The 20,081-nt window shown below is 41.0% G+C and overlaps 1 protein-coding gene across 4 annotated transcripts in view; it reads right to left on the bottom strand.

The window, feature by feature from the left end:
* Positions 1 to 20,081, bottom strand: part of MYO5B (myosin VB) — a 297,420-nt gene that overhangs the window by 3,909 nt on the left and 273,430 nt on the right. For all 4 annotated transcript variants that reach the window (XM_087927512.1, XM_026714934.2, XM_087927513.1 and 1 more), the window contains 8 exons: positions 19,160 to 19,253; positions 12,436 to 12,579; positions 11,540 to 11,691; positions 10,437 to 10,526; positions 7,124 to 7,274; positions 6,256 to 6,541; positions 4,709 to 4,883; positions 3,819 to 3,899 (listed from right to left, as the gene is read on the bottom strand). In XM_087927512.1, coding sequence (XP_087783638.1) covers positions 3,819 to 3,899; positions 4,709 to 4,883; positions 6,256 to 6,541; positions 7,124 to 7,274; positions 10,437 to 10,526; positions 11,540 to 11,691; positions 12,436 to 12,579; positions 19,160 to 19,253 — 1,173 coding nt within the window. The remainder of the gene's footprint in view (positions 1 to 3,818; positions 3,900 to 4,708; positions 4,884 to 6,255; positions 6,542 to 7,123; positions 7,275 to 10,436; positions 10,527 to 11,539; positions 11,692 to 12,435; positions 12,580 to 19,159; positions 19,254 to 20,081) is intronic.

Below are 20,081 nucleotides of genomic sequence, written 5' to 3'. Positions count from 1 at the left end.
CAATAGAAGACCATAGCTAGAACTGGCCATGGCACCACCTGGTGTACTGTGTAAATCAGAGGATATAATCTGGCAATTTGTTCAGTATTTTTTAAATAGCAACAGCTGTCAGGCTTTGTTTCTGTTTTTAGTTTAACCTTGTATATGGTGAAGGTGAACAATTCAGCTGCCGCTTCTCAATGTTTTATCCTGCAGTATCAGGGTAAGATTACAGTAAGTGACAGAAGTGGGACAGAACTGGTAGCTGTGATTTCACATCAGTGTGTAAATGTTATTATTGTTATTGTTATTGTTGTTATTATTATTATTATTATTGAATTTATCAGACTTGAATACCTTGATTCGAGAAAAAAAAACCTACCCTACTTGGAACAGCTTATATCCTCCGACGCAACCTTAACAGTTCCTGGGTTCTTGGTTGAGCTACCAACCAGCCCAAAAGGCTTTGAATCTCACTAAAGATTTAATAACAACAACAACAATAATAATAATAACTCTGAAATAACGGCCATCCCAGGTCCTTGGATAGGACATAATAGGTGAGCAAAAATGCCAAATTCAGCATAGACATCTAAGTGATTGTAAGACTGACCATAATAATTTAAACTTGAAGCTGCTCAATTCTCAGTGACTGAACAATGCACACCAAACAGAATTTAATCCTATGCCCTACCAATCTGGCAATCTTTACTTATTCTTTGTGCATTTATCTTTTGTCAATTTGGAGTTCTCCCTGCAGTATTGAGTGTTCTCTCACTACATTTTATTAGCCTTAACAGAATGTCACAAATGAGAAAGTTCTACGAAGAAGTAATTCCTGAAGAGTCTTAGATAGTGACAAAACAAAGAACATGCTTTGCAGGACACATGCTCCACATGAGTTTGCAATGTCCAGCAAAGACTGCAATCAACTGGATACCCCAGGATGGTTGGGGAAAAAGAGGAAGGGCACAGAAAACCTGTCACCAAACATTTCAGGACGATCTGAAAAACATCAACTTCAGATGGAAAGATCGGAGATTAAATGCGACCAAGGATGGTGGAGTATGCTTGTAGCCCAATGTGCTTGGCATAGGACTGTGATGGCAAAACTATGGCACACATGCCGGAAGTGGCAAACAGAGCCATCTCCGCCGGCCTGTGAACCGTTACCCCAGAGCAGTTCCACTGCGCAGGCATGTGCGCCACACGTCCGCCAGCCGATCGTCGGCTAGCTGTCGCTCATGTATGAAGGGCGGGGCGTTCCAGGAGACGTGCACATGCACAGAGACAAATGGCGCTCAGGCAGGGGGGTTGTGCATGCATGTGTAGGAGGCATGGGGCTCCCCGCGTACATTGCCTTATGGGTGCTGGCATGCGCGCATGTGTGCGCGGGCAGTTTTGGCATGCAAGGATGGAAAGGTTTGCCATCACTGGCATAGGATTTGATAGAACAGGAACAAATTAACCTGTAGCTCAGGTGCAGGCCCTCATGTGAACAAATTAACCTGTAGCTCAGGTGCAGGCCCTCATGTGAACAAAACTGCAAGTCCATTTCTTAGCACCTCCAAAATGGGTCTCCGATATCAAATCAGAAGAAAAAGTCATCTCCAAACAGGCTATTGCTGCCATTTGAAATAGAAAATACTAAGACTCCCTGGGTCAACTAATTGACTTAAAGGTAGTTTATGTACAGGTGGTCCTCACCTTACGACCACAATTGTGCCCAACCTTTATGTTGCTAAGTGAGAAATTTGTTAAGTGAGTTTTGCCCCCTTTTACAACTTTTCTTGCCCCATTTGTTAAGTAGATCACTGCAGTGGTTAAATTGGTAACACGGTTGTTAAGTGAACCTGGTTTCCCCATTGACTTTACTTGTCAGAACGTCACAGAAAGGGGATCACATTTAGTTTAGTTTACTTTATTGTCATTGCACCTCGTACAACACCATCCTCAGTGTAAATCATGACCATGAAAATAAACACAACACACATCCTTCACCCTCCACACATTGAACCGAAAACCACCAACACTACATCAACACTGCACTATACAGCAGAATTCAAAAGAGCTACTGCCCTGGGATAGAACCTGTTTTTCAGCCTATTTGTCCTGGTTTTTATTGTCCTGTACCATCTGTCAGATGGTAATAGTTCAAAAAAAGGGTTCCCAGGATGAGATGGATCTTGGAGAATGTTTTGAACTTTCTTAAGGCAGCGTGAGCTACAAAGCTCTTCCAAAGAGGGGAGAGGGCAACCAATGATGTTTTATGCAATGACATTAACCCTCTGGAGTGCTGTCCTATCTGCCACTGTGCAATTTGTCATATAATCTCTGCTGGGCCCTTTTGACCAGGGCTGCAATGTGAGCACCTCAAGTCAGATCCCACATGACCCTGGGACACTGCAATGATCATAAATGAGAGTCAGTTGCCAAGTGTCTTAATTTTGATCATGTGACTATGGGGATGCTACAATGGTCATAAGTGTGAAAAATGGTCATACGTCACTTTTTTCAGTGCTGTTGTAACTTCGAATGGTCATTAAGCAAACTGTTGTATGTCGAGGACTACCCGTATTCCTACTTATGAGAAGACACATAGATGAGAGGCTAATGGGAGAATACTTGTTTGCTTTTCAATGGTAGAGGCTACAGCCAGCTCAAGATTTAATTGTTGGGTTCCTGTCATTGACGGGAAGAATAGCTACTATAAAAATGAATATTTTACCAAGACTATTATACTTATTTCAAACAATTCCAATAAAGCTGGGGGGATATTTTGAAGAACTAGATAAAATAATACTATGATATATTTAGTTAGGGAAAAAAGCAAGAAGAAGCCTGAAAATGTTGCAGGATTCCCAAAAAATAAAAGCTTTGGGTTGCCAGATTGGGAATTGTATTATCAGGCCTCGGTACTTTTACATGGTGAAAGAATGGATTAATTTGAGGCATAAAAGACTATTAACAGTAGAGGGATATGACCTTCAGTTAGGTTGGCATGCTTTCTTATGGTATGGGAAAAATAAGATACTATTAGCTAGTATATATTTACTTCTGTCCTGTTCTCCTAATACACTAAACCAGAGGTCTCCAAACTTGGCAACTTTAAGACTTGTGGACTTCAACTCCCAGAATTCTGGGAGTTGAAGTCCACAAGTCTTAAAGTTGCCAAGTTTGGGGACTGCACTAAATAATAATCCATTAACATTTTCAATGTTAACTATTAGCTATTAACTATTAGCTAAGATACTAACTATTTTCAAAGACATTATATTAGAAATGCACTGCTATCATATGGGTAAAAATTAAAGAACAACACTATTTGAAAATACCAGTCTGGCTTTCCACAATGAAAGCACTGACACATCCTAATGTTATCAATATGGAACAAATTATAAGATACAGTGATATTTTGAATGAAAAGGGGGAATTAAAAACTAAGCAAGAATTGAGCAGTCAAGGGATGGATATAGCATGGTGGCCACAAGAGCAGATACAATCTCGATCTGAGAAAGATGCTAAAATGTATGGTTTTAAGATTTAACTGTTGGGTTCCTGATGATCACTAAGCCTGGTCGTTTTCCTACAGACATTTCATCAACAGGCTAGACAATATCCCTGCATAGGGGAATTAGGTTTGCTTGATTGCTTACAGATAGTCTTCAACTTATGACCGGTCACTTAGATGTTCAAAGTTATGGTAGACCTCCCTAGGAGTAATGACCCAGTTCTGAAATTTCAATAGCCAGACCTCCAAAGATGTATTATAAAAACTAGACACAACCTTTTAATTGTGTGACAGATGTAAAATTCCCTATATTTAGAATATAACTTACCTGTATGTTTCTTATGAAGTTTACTGTCACTCGCTCTTCAAACTCGTTCACAGGAGTGTAAAGATTTAGTATTTTTACGATCTAAGGAGCAAAGATCAAATGAGGGTTATAGAGGAGATGCAACACACTCTACGACATCACAGGTCCTCAACAGAACAAAGCGTAGGAAATGGGTGGAATTTCAGCTTAGAAAGCTCAGGAAGCAAGACAGGCTTGTCCCATCTGCAACGAGAACTTCAAGAGAACTGGTGCGCCTGAATGTGTGCTCCCTTTATCCACAATTGTACATATTGTGCAAGATTGACCACAACGTGTGCTCTCTGGTTCCCTAGAAGGCCTGCACGAAGCAACATCCAGAGGTGATCACCTCTGAATTGGACATCCACTTATGAAGCTGCTGCCGTACACCTGTAGAAGTTTTGTATATAATTTTGCAGATTGCGTGTATATATTTACTTCTGTCCTGTTCTCCTAATACTCTAAACCAGAGGTCTCCAAACTTGGCAACTTTAAGACTTGTGGACTTCAACTCCTAGAATTCTGAGAGTTGAAGTCCACAAGTCTTAAAGTTGCCAAGTTTGGGAACCTCTGTGCTAAACAATAATCCATTAACATTTTCAAGTTCCCTTAGTTACTTAAAATAATCTTCATCAGCCAGATGCTGGATTTGGCCAAAGCAAAAAGGTTTGGGGGAATTATTTGCAAATTATCAGCACTACACCATTATAATTTGACCCAAAGCAAGGATGCCTAAGCTCAAATCCTTACTCTGACTTGAAGCTCCCTTGCAACCTTTCTACACTGAATGAACAGAATTGGAAGAAGAAATGGGTAAATTCTCATGTTCAACCTTTTTAATCAGTTGTTCTGAATTCGTGAATAATGTGTACCTGCTGGGTAGTGAGGGATGTGCATAAGGAACAGATGGCCTCAGCATCTTCAGGTGTTTTCTTTTTCAGCTGCAGGAGTTGTGCTGCCTGGATCAGTGGTTCCAGGGTTTTGGCAGCCCCACTCGAATGCAGGTTCTTCCCTCTCAGCCATTCCTCCAGTTGGCTGATGTTAAACCTGGAACCCAACACAATGAAGACACAAGTTATGAGAAGAATTGGCAAGACGCTTCTGAATCCTGCTGAAAGGTTGGGAGTGATCTCAACCAGCCTGTGCCTGGATCGGTTAGTAAAGGATGTATCTCCAAGCTCCTTGAGAGCAGCCACTGAGTGGAATTAACAAGATGGATGGAATTTTTCCCTTGCATGTTTACGGTTTCCTTTTGTTTGGGTCAACTGAGCGTAGATCCATTGGTTCCAACAGGAATCGACTGACTGGCTTGTCACCTGAGCTTGCTGTCTGAAAGAGCGTGACTGGCCCATAGTCACCCAGCTGCCTTTTAGGCCTAGGGCAGAATTAAAGCTTATTTGGTGATTGGCCCAAAGTTACCCAGCCAGCTTTTGTGCCTAAGGTGGGACTAGAACTTACTGTCTCTTGATGATTGGCCCAAAATTACCCAGCCAGCTTGCATGCCTAAGGCAGGACTAAAACTTACCGTCTCCTGGTCATTGGTCCAAAGTCACCCATCCTGCTTTTGTGCCTAAAGCAGGACTGGAACTCACTCGCTAGTTTCTAACCTGATGCCTTAACCCCTAAACCAAACTGGCTGTTGTCTGACGGAAAAAATACTCTGACACAAAGCAGCACTTTGCGTTACCATCAACCTATGAATGCCAGTACCCAGGAAGGTGTTGCAAGCAAACCTTAGAGGCCATTTCCCCAAAATATGTCACATTGCAGCCTGCTTTCACTTCAAATGTTGTGGCGCAGTGGTTAGAGCGCAGTACTGCAGGCTACTTCTGCTGACTGCCGACTGTCTGCAATTTGGCAGTTCGAATCTGATCAGGCTCAAGGTTGACTCAGCCTTCCATTCTTCCAAGATGGGTAAAATGAGGACCCAGATTATTGGGGGCAGTAGGCTGACTATGTAAACTGCTTAGAGAAGGCTGTAAAAGCACTGGGAAGTGATATATAAGCCTAAGTACTATTGCTAAGCCAATGACACTCCCAGGTAGAGCAACTGTAATGAAGGAGGACCAGATTTACACCAGGATCTATCATTTCCCTTCCTTTGTTTTGGGGCACAGTCCTTTAGCTTGCAATGGCTGAATAGCCAAAGGTTCTGAAGCATGAAGAAAGAGTATCATTATTCCATGCGTGTCCAGGGTTACTTTCATCCATCTATAGCAGTATGTCTCAACTTTTGCAACTTTTAAGACATATGGACTTCAACTCCCAGAATTCCCCAGCCAGCATGAAGTGAAGTCCACAAGTCTTAAAGTTGCCAAGGTTGAGACACAGATCTACAGGAAGTAGGACTTCCTCCTCCTCCCAACAAAACACTCAGCCTTGAATGCGTCACCCATCTACCTTTCAGCCTGAATCTTACCTAATCTGCATGCCGGTGCTCCAAGAACATACATCCTTCCTCAGCAGGAGGTTGTTCAAGGCCACAGCATTGATCATATAGAAGAGCTGCTTAATGGCCTGTTGGATGATCTCTGGGTCAAGGCCCTGGTCATACATGATGCTCAAAAACGTGTTCAGTTGGCGGATGATTGCTTCCAAACTGTAGGTGTTTTCGCTGTCCCCTCTGCTGGAGCTTCGTTTGCGATAGCCCATTGGCTTGACACCTGACAGGCCTTGGATGCTTTCATTTTCCAATACCGCAGTCACTGAGAAGGGAAAGAAAGAAAAGAAATACTCAAACAGGGAACAACATAAGCTGCGCAAACTCTCATTTTCCCATAATTGTTTACAATCGGTGTGTCAACTCAAAAGGATTTATCTGGTCTTTTAGAATTGCCAGCAAAAAGGGAATGGGTGAAGTAGCGCATTCCTTAAATGCTTCGTAGATAATCGCTAGGCGGACGAAGCTTCCGGCACACAAGATTATTACTGGAGAGCATGATTAATGATTCTTGGCTATGTATGTGTCCCATTGGAGAATATACATCCAGGGGGGCATGGGGAAGACCAGGGTGAAATGAATGATGTGTCTCAGAGACGGCTGCACCCAGGTAGCACCGGCATGTTCACTCCTAATAAATCTTGTTTTCCTGATTTTCCTTCACTCATGATTTGAATGGGGGTGGATGCTGGAGCCCTGACACGGTGGCTCTTGGATTCTCCTCTCCAATTTCCCACCCTGGCTGAGCAATTCTGAAATTTGAAATCCACAGGTGGCCAAGGCTGGACATCCCCGATGTAGATAATCCTCAATGGTACTACTCAGTTGAGTTAATTATGCCTTTCACCTATCATGGGCTGCAAGACGCCTTCGGCAATTTTGATGAGTTGCTGGTAGATCTGGATGGAGAGATCACTCAGGACCTGACGGTACTCGGTGAGGTCAAAGTTCTTCAGGCAATGCTCATTCTGCTTGGGGGTATTTTGGGTCATAAACCCCTGCAAAGGAAGAACAACAGAAAATAGCAATGTAACGGCAGGTTGGATTATAATTATGAAGAGAAAAGCTCCAAGTATTGGAAGGTTGGTAGGTAAAGCAAAAGTTTGCGGAGCAAATTCTGAGGAGAACTGGAACTTTTGGCCTAGATTTTAGGAAAAGACCCTGTAGCCATCTTGGAAGTGAACATTTAAGATGGCTACAGGGTGCAATATAATTCTTATGATGCCCATAGCAGGGGGATCAAACTTGATTTCACTGAGGACCGCATCAGAGTTGTGTTTGACCTCGTGTGTGTGTGTGTGGCCGGGGTGGGTGGGGCATGGCCAGCTTGACGTCAGTTTTCAGCTAGGACGAACTCCTGCAGCCCTCTGCCAGCAAAAATGGAGCTCTGGTGGACTGCATGTACCCCCATCCTGAGCTCCGTTTTCAGCTGCAACAGCCTCCTTCAGCCCTCCAGGATGCATTTTCACTGGCAGAGGCACCACAAGCTGGTCCTTCACTGTTACCAGGACGGCCCTGCGGGCCAGATCTAAGTACCCGGTGGGCCGGATCTGGCCCGCGGGCCTTGAGATTGACACCCCTGGCCTAAAGAGCTGTTTCAGGCTTCCACGTATTCCAGTTACTTGTATAGGCAGATTGCCATAGGATAGGTCTGCTACCAAGAACTTCTCTCCAAGTGACAAAGAGTGAACATTTGCCAAGTTAAGAACTGAAGTTTGCAGCTGTATCAATGTTTCCTCCCACAAAGTGTGGAAAAGAGATCAGGAGGCAGGAAAGGAAAACTTAAGATTCATCGCCTGTTCTTGCTTTAGACTAATTTTCATTTTGATGTTAGTTCATGAAATCAGGTTAAAATGTGGAATCAGGCCTTTTGTCTGCTACCAACGGTGCAGGAGCGTGAATGCTAACTCAGAAGTGAATTCAATAAGGCTTGTGTCCAGAAAACTGCAAAGTTCATAGAACAAAAGTATTGCTTGTTCTTTTAATTAGTTACATGATCAGCCCAATCGTCCGATCTATAATTCATTAACATCAGCAGATACTCAAATTGGAATAGTAGCTATAATGTCAAGCCAAAATTTATAAGAGGCAAAAAGACATACTAATAGCAAATTAATTTCCTCTTGGTCTACTCTTCCATCTTGAAGAGACACCAATAGGACGGAGACTTAGATAGCCACAGAGTCCTTACAGCCCCCTCTAAGCAATTTTACAGAATCAGCCTATTGCCCCCAACAATCTGGGCCTCCATTTTACCGACCTCGGAAGGATGGGAGGCTGAGTCAACCTTAAACCCTGTCAGGATCGAACTCCAGGATGTGGGCAGAATTAACCTGCAATATTGTCTCCTTACCACTGCGCTATCAGGGCTCAAAGGCCTGGCATGAAATGGTATTGTACACTTACAACAGTTCATTAATGGCAGTTACAATGGCAGTGAAAAAAAATGACTTATGACTATTTTTCACAGTTACGACTTGCACTTTTCACAGTTAGAACCCCCATAGTCACGTGATCAAAATTCAGATGCTTGGCAACTGGTTCATATTTATGACGTTTGCGGTACCCTGGGATCATGTGATCACCTTTTATGACCTTCTCATAAGTAAAGTCAATGGGGAAGCAAAAAGACCATAGAAATGTTTTATTTCTACACCCAGGCATTGCTGGACATGTGAACTCCCAATAAATCCTTTTGAAGCTTTGGAAGTTTGGCTCGAGGCTCATGATTTGATTGGGGTAACTGCCAGAATCCTGACAGCCAGATTGACTTAACAAGCGGGCTACTGACTTATCAACTGCAGTGATTCACTTACCAACCGGGGCAAGAGAGGTCATAAAACGGGGCAAATCTCACTTAACAAATGTCTCATTTAATAACAGAAATTTGGGGCTCAATTGTGATTGTAAGTCGAGGACTACACCGTACTTTGCCAACATTCTTTACATGAGACACCTAAATTGCAGAAAAGTCCTTAGCAAATCTCCCACTGACCTCAACGTGAATATATTCACTGTAGTCTGGAAATCTCAAGACATACAGGTAGTCCTTGACTTATGACAACGATTAGGACTGGAGCTCCTGTCCCTAAGCAACGTGGTGGATAGGTCTGTGACACTAATTTTACTACGTCACTCAGTGAATCGCACAACTGTTCAGTTAATCCAGCTTCCCCCACTGACTTTGCTTGTTCGAGGCCAGCTGGGAAGGTTGACAATGGCAATCCCCTGGCCCTGGGAAGCGGCAACCATTGTAAAATATGCGAATTACCAAGTGTCCAAATTGCGATCGCATGACCACAGGGCCACTGCAACAGTTGTCAGCGCGAGGACTGGTCGTAATTTAATACTGTAAGCTGCCCAGAGTTGCTTTCAAATGAGATGCACAGCGCATCAATTGTTGTGGCTGGCCAACGGCCAGCAGAGCTGGCGTCAGACTTGGACAATGAGGAGGTTGAGGAGGAACATGAGCCAGTCCTGGAGTCTGGGGAAGGCTCTGACGAATGCTCTGCGTCAGAGGCAGAGATGGGGCCAGGGCCGTCTGACAGTTATCAGCTATCTTTGAAGTCGGAGATCACTGGGAAAGAAGAACAGCTGGAGCCTGTTCCCTGTGTGCACATGCGCAGAGCTGCTAGGAGAAGGGAACAGTTAAGGAACAAGGGTCGACTTGGAAGTAAAGACTCAGGTGGACGGTGAATGGCCCCTCCCATAGGGAATAAAGAAGAGTGAAAAGGGAGTGGTGTTTGGCGGAGACAATTAATTCAATTCATTAGGGTGAAGATCAGTTCCTGACTTCTTGCCAAGTAATGTCTGCTACAGTGTGGTGTTTGGAGGATATCAGCCTGGCAACTCTCTGAGTCTGATAAAGGTCTGTAGTTGTGTAACCTCATGAAAGACTGTTTGCCAGGACTAAATAAAAGGGGTTTTATCGGAACAAAGAGTCTGCTTCATGCTTTTGGGAAGCCTAGTCAGAACATCAGTGTGATAAATAAATAAATCCCTTTTTTCAGTATTGTTATGACTTCAAAAGATGGTCAAATTGAATGGTCATAAGTCATGGACTATCTGTACTGTATGACCATCCATCAGGGAGAATCAAAGAGAGTTTTTTTTTTTTTTTAGCAACAAGGCTCTCATCCCTGATACAATCATTCTCTCACCGTATCTCCGCTGTATTGCTTCAGACAATGTAGAAGGCGACACGTGTTGGCCAGCCAGAATGACGTCATCTCAAAATCCTCGTTATGTTTCTATGGAGAAGCCCCCAAAAATACCATGAATAGCAATAGCACTTAGACTTATATACCGCTTCACGGCGCTTTTCCAACCCACTCTAAGTGGCTTACAGAGTTAGCCTATTGCGCCCAACAATCTGGGTCCTCATTTTGACCTTGAAGGATTGGAGGCTGAGTCAACCTTGAGCCTGGTGAGATTTGGTCTGCCAACTTGCAGTCAGCTGGCAGTCAGCTGGCAGTCAGCAGAAGTAGCCTGCAGTACTGCATTCTAACCACTGCGCCACCCCGGCTCAGTGGTGAATCTTTGCCTTTGGTCAGTTATGCCATAAAAAGGATCAGCAACTAGAAACACCACGTCCTGTTCTAGAGCCATTAGAGACAAATGGGTGTCCAATGTCTTCCTAAAACCCTCCAATGACTGAGCACCCACAACTTCTGCAGGCCAGCCGTTCCACTGGTTAACTGTTCTAACTGTCTTTGCCTAGTAAGGGTATGTATATTCTTTTGTAGAGTTAAACCACTTTTTATTATTACAAGCCTCTGTTTGATGTTGTTGCTCACATAGTCACACTGTGCAAACTCTTGACACCTTTGAGTCATCTCAAAGGTGTAAAGGTAAAGGTCAAAGGTTCCCCTTGCACATACATGCTAGTTGTTTCCAGCTCCAAGGGTCGGTGCTCATCTCCGTTATAAAGCCGAAGAGCCAGTACTGTCCAAAGACGTCTCCGTGGTCATGTGGCCAGCATGACTAAATGCCAAAGGTGCACGGAACGCTGTTACCTTCCCACCAAAGGGGTCCCTATTTTTCTACTTGCATTTTTTACATGCTTTCGAACTGCTAGGTTGGCAAAAGCTGAGACAAGTAACAAGAGCTCACTCCGTTACGTGGTCCTAGGGATTTGAACCGCTGACCTTTCTGATCGACAAGCTCAGCGTCTTAGCCACTGAGCCACTATATATACTCAAGGGAATATATCATGCAATAAACATTCCAAAGTCTACCAGTGAAAAATGAAACTTAGTTTTACCTTTAATACTTTTTTAACACTGTTAATAGTGGAGGTAAGCAACGAATGCACTTTTTGATCATCATTAATGTAATCAGCATGTCTGATGCACATAAATAGGATGTAGGCAGGCAAGCAGGGCACAGTGGCAGATACTGTTTGGGGCTTCAGATCTGTGGGCAGGAAAGAAAGCCTTTGAACAGCAGGAGTCCGTAGCAATTTAAAGTATAAATTCTATACTGATGGACCCTGGGCACTTACCTAAATCAAAATTAGTCACCGAATTATTTTTATTAACTGATCTCATTTCTCCAGCATAAAATATATTTAAACCTCTGTCCTATTTTTAACAATCCCTTTATTCCCATTATATATTTTGGAGTTGAACCGTGCCAAGCCAAGAAAGAAAATGAAAATGAATAATGCTTGATGATAAATTGTTCAATGTGTAAATCAAGTTCTTCAGCCTTTTAAAGTGACATTTATGATTCTTCTCAATGTTATAAAGACTTTCCCCTTTTACAAGGAATAACAATGGTAGGGGAAGTGCTGTGTTCTCTTTCACCAGACACATTTAAGAGAAAATAGACAGCCCTTTTAAAATTTGGACTTCCCAATGAACAGGAAGGAGATTACTTGACTACTTATAATAGGTAAATCCCCTCTTCAAACTCTACAATCCTATGACTCTGATGCAGGGGTCCCCAAACTTGGCAACCTTAAGACTTGTGGACTTCAACTCCCAGAATTCCTCAGCCAGCTATGAGTTGAAGCCCACAAGTCTTAAGGTTCCCAAGTTTGGAGACCTCTGTTCTGATGAATAGATTCGTTCTTACTTTGGCAGCAAACTATTACAAAGCCCCTTTATAACTACAATATTAAGAGCTAGATGGAAACCCTAAACAAAATCATTTTACCTGTAATGAGATTTTTCATGAGTGAAGATTCATCCTCTTCGCAATATTCTAACATTCCCTGGAAGTCTTTTTCCTTCCTTTGCACGGCGACTTGCCGGCTGATTTCGTGTTTCCGCTTTTCAGAGTGTGTAATGGCTTGATCAGCTGTGAAAGGCAAATCAAGAACAAAGTCAACCAACCCCTTTCCCAGATGGCCTGAAGCAGCCGCACTCTTCAGAGGCCCCTCTGCGCTCTGGTTGACTCAGTGGTCTGTCCCAGGCTCATTGGAGCTACAAAAATGATAACTGAAATAACACAAGAAATCAAATAAAAGTTCTGATTCTGGTTAAAAAGCCGGAAGATGGTTATGCAACTGTGTGGTTCCTTCTCATATTCTTCAGAGTAAATGCTATGATAAAAACCAGCATTGATAGAAGCACACACCACCTACCTGTACTCTAATGTCCATTATTAATACTGAGGTCTCATATCATGAAAACTAATTATAAAACATCGTTATATTTTACTCCTAGCAACCACGTATATTAGAAAGCCAAAACATACGGTCCATTTCCTGGTCTTGTATAGTCTAGCATTTGATCACAAAGGCTGCCAGCCGATACCTGTGAATCTTACGTCCAAGTCTTTCTCCTTTATCTCCTGCTTTAAAGAGCTTGTTGCACTGGTCTGCAGATTACACCTGCTATCTTGGACATATTCCACCTTTTCCTGAATATTTTCCAACAACCGCAAAAAGAACCCACTCCACAGATTTTAAAAAATGTATGTGCTGAGAAGGAAGCTAACACATGTGTTTGGGGTGGCGGGGAATGGCAGTGCAAATAATGGATCTTTTCTATCAGTTGTTCAATAGAAAAAAGATTTTACTGTTCTAAAAATATATATGCATGTATGTACACACAGACACATACATATGTATACAAGATGCACCCAAAGTCAAGACCCATAAATAATCCATTACATCAATCACATTAAATGCTCACTTTGTTTGTCATTTTTTTTAACACTTCTTTAATCATTTGACATAGGCGTTTTGAGCATTTTTGCATACAGTAATTTTTCTCTTTAAAATGTTATTAAAACATTGTAATTGACCTATGGGTCTTTTGTATTATTATCTTTTGGTGCATAATTCATTTAATAATAGTTCAAATGAAATGTTTTATTTTAGTTGATAATTATTTTTGTTGATAATTGTATTATTTATTTTAATACAATACAATTTATTCATTTACTTTAGTTTTTGTTGATAATTGTATTATTGTATTAGCTCAAAGATTCAATGAAAATTATATATATATAAAAAGATTGAACTGGAAATGTAACAAATAAATCTTATCTCCGTTTTACCATTTCTGTGATTCTCGCCATATTTCAGGGGTGTAAGTATGCTAGAGCCATTGCATCATTTGCTATATCTATCCTCACTTTCGGGACTCAGTAAAACTCTCTGGACTTAGAACAGGGGTCTCCTAACATGGCAACTCTTAAGACTGGTGGAGTTCAACTCCAAGAATTTCAGCCAGCATGAAATCCACAAGTCTTGAAGTTGCTGTATTTGGAGATGCCTGTTTTAGAGAAAACATAATATCATTGTAAGGATAGGACCTATCTGACAAATAAACCTCCAACTCTTAATAAGAAGATGAAGATGGTAATCAAATTGAAGGTTTATAAACCTTGCTAAGGATAATGGGTACTTTCTGCTGCCTTGCCTTCTTCACCAGGGAACAAATGCTGCAGTTGCAAAATGCATTAAAGAAATGGATATGAAGACACAACCCAAAAAACTTTGTGCCAGTCAGTTTCATGCCTATAAATTATAATGACAAGAACCATCTGTGCCAGTTGCCATGACGTGTACAGTCTTTCAATTCCTTTGGTTGAATTTCATTTAACGATCAGCTTTCTAAGAACTAGGTTTGGGGATCCAAGCTGCAGTAGCTAATCACTCCATCAAGCCATCAAAAGAATATATTTCTAATATGCTGCTTCTCCTTTCCATCGATGCAAATACATAGCAATCTCTAAAAATCAGCCTTTAAGGCAGTGAGAACCAGCAGGTGGAGACATTTCTCCTCTGATACTGCAAATAGCAAGACCAAAGGAAGATTTGACCATAGCTGGGTGGGGGAAAAAAGACTTTTTAAAGTTTTCTAGTCTTGCCCCTTTCAATAAACAGAAGAGCAAATATCCAATCAATGAAGACGACTACGTGTAAGGACAATGTAGCTCAAGGGTCTTCAAACTTGACAGCTTTAAGACTTGTGGACTTCAACTCCCAGAATTCCTGAGCTAACACTGAGTGGAGGAGGACTTCTGGGAGTTGAAGTCCACAAGTCTTAAAGCTGCCAAGTTTGAAGACCCCTGATGTAGCTCTTTGAAATGCAAAAATATGTTTCAAGACAGACAGGGCTGTCAATTTAACACTTGCCTCCCTCTCCTTAAAAAGCAGCTGAACCTTCCTAGGATTATATAGGAGCTAAAGAAGGAAACTGCTAGACCCCAGGAAAGAAGTTGCAAAACAGGTACTAAGTTGCATCTCACAGCTCTGCAAAGGATATGAGAGAAACAACCAGGTATTGTCTATGGAGATTCTCAGTCCTCTAGGTCACTGTTGTCCCAAAGGTGCTTTTTCAAGAGGCAACTGGACTTTCTGTTTTTTTCTTTGAAGACGTTTCACTTCACATCCAAGAAGCTTCTTCATCTCAGTGCTCAGAGCTAAAGAAGCTTCTTGGATGAGAAGCGAAATGTCTTCAAAGAAAAACCAGAATGTCCAGTTGCCTTTTTAAAAAGCACCTTTGGGACAACCAGGAATAGTGATGGCTCCTAATACAGGTAGTCCTTGATTATTTAGCGACCATTCAAAATTACAATGGTACTGAAGTGATTTATGACTGCTTTTACACTTACAACTGTGGTAGCCTCCCCATGGTCACATGATCAAAATTCACAGGTTTGGCAACTGACTCATTTATGACAGTTGTGGTGTCCTGAGGTAATGTGATCACTTTTGGCGACCTTCTGACAAACGAAGTCAATGGGGAAGCCAGATTCACTTCACAACCATGTTACTATCAGCCATGAGCCGTGGTGGCGCAGTGGTTAGAGTGCAGTACTGCAGGCTACTTCTGCTGACAGCTGGCTGCCTGCAATTTAGCAGTTCAAATCCCACCAGGCTCAAAGTTGACTCAGCCTTCCATCCTTCTGAGGTCGGTAAAATGAGGACCCAGATGGTTGGGGGCAAGAGGCTGACACTGTAAAACCACTTAGAGAGGGCTATAAATCACTATAAAGTGGTATATAAGTCTAAGTGCAATTGCTACTGCTACTAAAATTGGTGATGGCCAGTGGGGTCTTCCAAAAACCATTTCTCTTTATCTCAAGTCAAGAAGAATTTTTTACTCTTATTTGTGCCGTTTTCTTGGTGCTCTCTGTGTGAAGCGGTAAATAAGTTTAAATGCTATGGCTACTAACATAACAACAGTGATTCACTTAACAATTGTCTCGCTTGGCAACAAATTTGGGGATCATAAGTCTGTGGTTGTAAGTCGAGGATCACCTGTACTGTTCACCCTTCCTTTGAAAAGTAGCTGCACTTGACTTCTGGTTTGAAGGGCTTCGGCGACAGACAGAAATCTGTGATCATGCGCGGTTTCGGTCTGGGCTTACCGCTGGAGCGCCCCGAGCCGGTTGGTTTCGGGGCTAAGCCACCCCGTAGAGGTGGTGAAGAGTGGGGAGACTGCCAGCAGGGTTGTGGAGAGCTGCATCTCTCCTCCTCAGCTGGCCATTACTCCCTTTCCCGAAGGCCGTTGCAGCGGTGGTCAGAAATGGCCACCACAAAGGAGAACTCGACTGGAAAAGAATGCGCAGGAGGAAGATAAGAAGTGAAAGTTTTGGCTGACCGGGTTAAATTGTAAAAGCAACAACTAAGGTACCCTGGAATTTAAACTTAGAAAAAATAACATTGTTCCCAAAGAAGAGTCGGAAGCAGAGAAGGGAAGTGAAAAGGGAAAGGTTTGCCTTTTTTTTTCTTCTCTTTCCTTCCCTATACTGACAACTAAGAGACTTAAATAAGAAATTGGAAAAATCCGCTTTGACATCAATAGGCAATTAAGCTGAAAATAAAACAAAATGCCAAAGGGATAATAAAGATTTCTGGACATTAAAAATTTCTTTTTCATAAGCAGGAAGGGAGAGAAAAAGAATAAGGGCAGGATCTGGAAGAGGGAGGAGACTGCCTGGAATTAAAAAGAATCTACAGTAAAACTTCAACAAGACTTCTAAAAGATACATTTTAACTGAAACTTTGCAACTAAATAGTAACCCCAGGAAAAGAAAGTGAAAAAAAAGAGCAAAAAAGAAACAGCTTGCGTGTATTTGGATTATTTGATGATCTTTGGATTCTTGGTTATTATATTTGAATGACTAAAATCAATCGGGTGGTTGTTTAAAAATTTATACAATGGCACCACTTCTGGATGAATTGAAAATGGAACTTAAAAAGTACAAAGAAGATGCACAAGAAGGGAAGGGTTCTTTTGGCTTCGTTTTTCAATTCTTAGAAATGGAGATTTGGAACTATGAGAAACAACAAGAAACGACTGCAAAACAAGAAGACTGGGACAAAGAAGAAGCCATCTTTAATGAACAAGCAATTTTATGTGGGGAAGAAAAAGGAAAGGGGGGAAAGAGAATGGAGAATTTAAGACTTAAAAAACAACCAAAGAAAAGAAAAATAATTTGAAAAATAAGTATAATACTGGAAAGCAACAGAAAAGGGGAATACAGAAGAGAGAAATAGAGGTAGAGAGACAAGGGGGTAAAAAGGGGAGAGAAGAAGAAGAGAGGGAAGAAGGAAAGGAAAAGAAGTTACAAAGCAAGATAGAGAGAAACAGGGCCTATTTAGAGATAATGGGTGAAAATCTAACTGAAAAGGGGATTCTGTAAAGGTGCATAAGATTGTATTGTTAGTAATAGAAATAACTTTAGAAAATTGGAAACAATGTATGATTAAAATGAGGGATAAAATAGTGTAATTTAGTGAAATGTTTATGAATAAAATAAGTGAAATAAAATAAATGAGAAAATGGAATTAGGAAGGAACGGGAACATTTTAATTAGTTAATGTTTTATAAAATATAAGTGAAGGGGGGGGGGAATTAACTATGGAAAGCTTATAATTGTTCCCATAGAAGTATGTTATTTAATTGAAAAGTAAAATGTTAAAAGTAAAATGTTAAAGATGTTAAGACTTTAATGATAGAATTGAATTGGAATGGAATGTTGTTTTAATTATACACATTTATAATTTTTTCTTTTTTTAGGAATACAGTGTGTATTTTAAGAATGTACCAAGCAGAATCCGAATGGAAGTTATGTATTATATTGAATGTCACAACTTTAGGGAAAAGATATAAAGGCGTCATACTCCAATCAGTAACTAGAGGAGAAATTTTGTTTAATGAGAAAAGATAATAGATAATTGAAACAGGACAGACAAAAAATATAAATACAATGGTTTGAATTGAGACGAGATAATTAAAATAAAATTGAGAAAATTAAAAGAGGGGAGAAGCTATGCAGAAAATGTAAAATAGTAATAAGATATGGAATAGAATATAAAAATGAGCATGAACCTGAATTTGTGTCCTGGGATTACGCTACTTTCAAAAAAGATGTTTTATTTGTATTTTTTTTCTTTTTGTTAAAACTCAAATAAAATTTACAAAAAAAAGAAAAGAAAAGTAGCTGCACTTAAGTCTTCCCTCAAGCCTTATTCAGATCTCAGAGCGAGAATATCAAATCATGTAAGAAAGCTAACAGTATCAAGATGAAATTATTGTCATGTTTATTCTAAAATGTAAAATAATCTGGAACCATGCAATTCATGAAATGATGTGTATATATAATTTGATGAACATTGCAAATATGACTATTGATCGACTCATAAAACATTCCTATGCCTGTTTTAGTAGTTGCAATAAAAAGTGGGGGGAGGAAGAAAATCTGGAAGAGCGATGCAGCAGTCTGAAAGCGAAAGTACATTCCAACTCTTATCTTTAAAAGTTTGTAACTAAAATACCAGCGCTTTTGCCCGTGAATATATTTAATTGGAGGACGTAAATGATGACACCCAGCCCGTGAATGTGCTCAATTGGAGAATCTGATTTATGACACACTGGCGGGGGGGGAGGGGGAAACAGGCTCACAGGTTATTGTAAATTACGTATGCCAGAGTTGGCTTCATACAGGGTAGTGCCAGTATGTCGCCTCTAATGAATCCTTTGAAGTTTTTTGAAGTTTGGCTCGAGAATCATGATTTAATTAGAGCGAATGCTGGAATCCTGACACTATTAATATAGAATCCATGATAAAAGAAGAGATGTTAAGGATGTAGAGATTGATACAAAATAGTACATGAGAATATGGAATGATTAAGGCTGATAATATGTATTAATTTCAAATTACATAAGAAAGTTAATAATGTCAATGTGAAAATACTGTCGCGTTTATTTTAAAACGTAAAGCACCCTGGGACCAACACTGTTCACACCATTTATAGAAACAAAAAATAAAAAAATGCATTAAATGCTGCCAAGCTTGATCTGAATCCTTTGCTTCTCTTGGTTTAAAAGCAAGTCAGCTTTTTATCCATCCAAACTATTTCAGTAGGGAACAGAGTATTAATTTCAGCGGCAGAAGAAGGGGAAACGAAAGTTACCTTCGTATTCTTGCACTTTCTTCATATAAATCCTGAGCTGCTTCTTCAGCTTCTTCTCATTCTTTTCCAGCTTCTCCAACATCTCTTTCAGGTCCTGAAAAACAGGAAGGCATCCCAGATCAAGTTCGGCCACAGCTCAAACGGGAGCATTTTGCCAAGACCAGCAAGAAGCGAAAGGAAAAACAGACTCAGTTGGCAGATGCGTTCATATATTTGTTTAACTGCCAGAATGTTTCCTTCCTGCCCTCCTTACAGGATTAGGCCAGTAATTTCTTCTTAACAACCGGTTCTCCGAACTGCTTAGAATGTTAACAACCGGTTCTAGCGAATAGGTGCGAACTGGTAGAATCTCACCCCTAGGCCCGAGCCTTCTGGCCATATGTAGTTAGTTATGGATTTGCATCCATAATCAAAAAAAGCTGCAGGAAACTGAGGAGAAAGATGCTGTGAATCAAGAGATTATTTTACTCAGGCACGGTCCATTCATGACAGGAGATTAATCACCAGCATTCAGCTTACCCAACCTAGCGGAACTGTTGTGAGAATATACATCTCATTTGTGGCTTAGTAATATTAAAGTCTGTAAGCTGTTACAAATAAAGCTGACTTTTTGCAATTGATTGATGGGGACTTTGTCAATGCTGGTGTTGTTCTAGTGGTGCTCCAGATGCTTTGGGATTGCACTCAAGGCACCTATCGCTGTTGGTATTATCTTTGTCCCCTTTTTGTTCCTCACCACAGTTGTGCTTACTTTTATTTGCAGGCCCTCGTATTTTGTGATTATGGTGATTGTTATCTTCTCATCAGACTCAGCCGAACTGAGAGCCTTTGATCAACTTGGCATTTTTCTCTCTCTCTTTTTCGGGGTTTATTTCAATCTCTACCAAAGCCAATCAATTATACATTATGAGGAAAGTAATTT

This window comes from Pseudonaja textilis, chromosome 2 (assembly GCF_049901715.1).
Source record: "Pseudonaja textilis isolate UNSWEBS1 chromosome 2, rPseTex1.2, whole genome shotgun sequence".
NCBI classification, from domain to species: Eukaryota; Metazoa; Chordata; class Lepidosauria; order Squamata; family Elapidae; genus Pseudonaja; species Pseudonaja textilis.
Note: the sequence above shows the minus strand (reverse complement) of the source record. Positions and strands in the feature narration are given on the sequence as shown.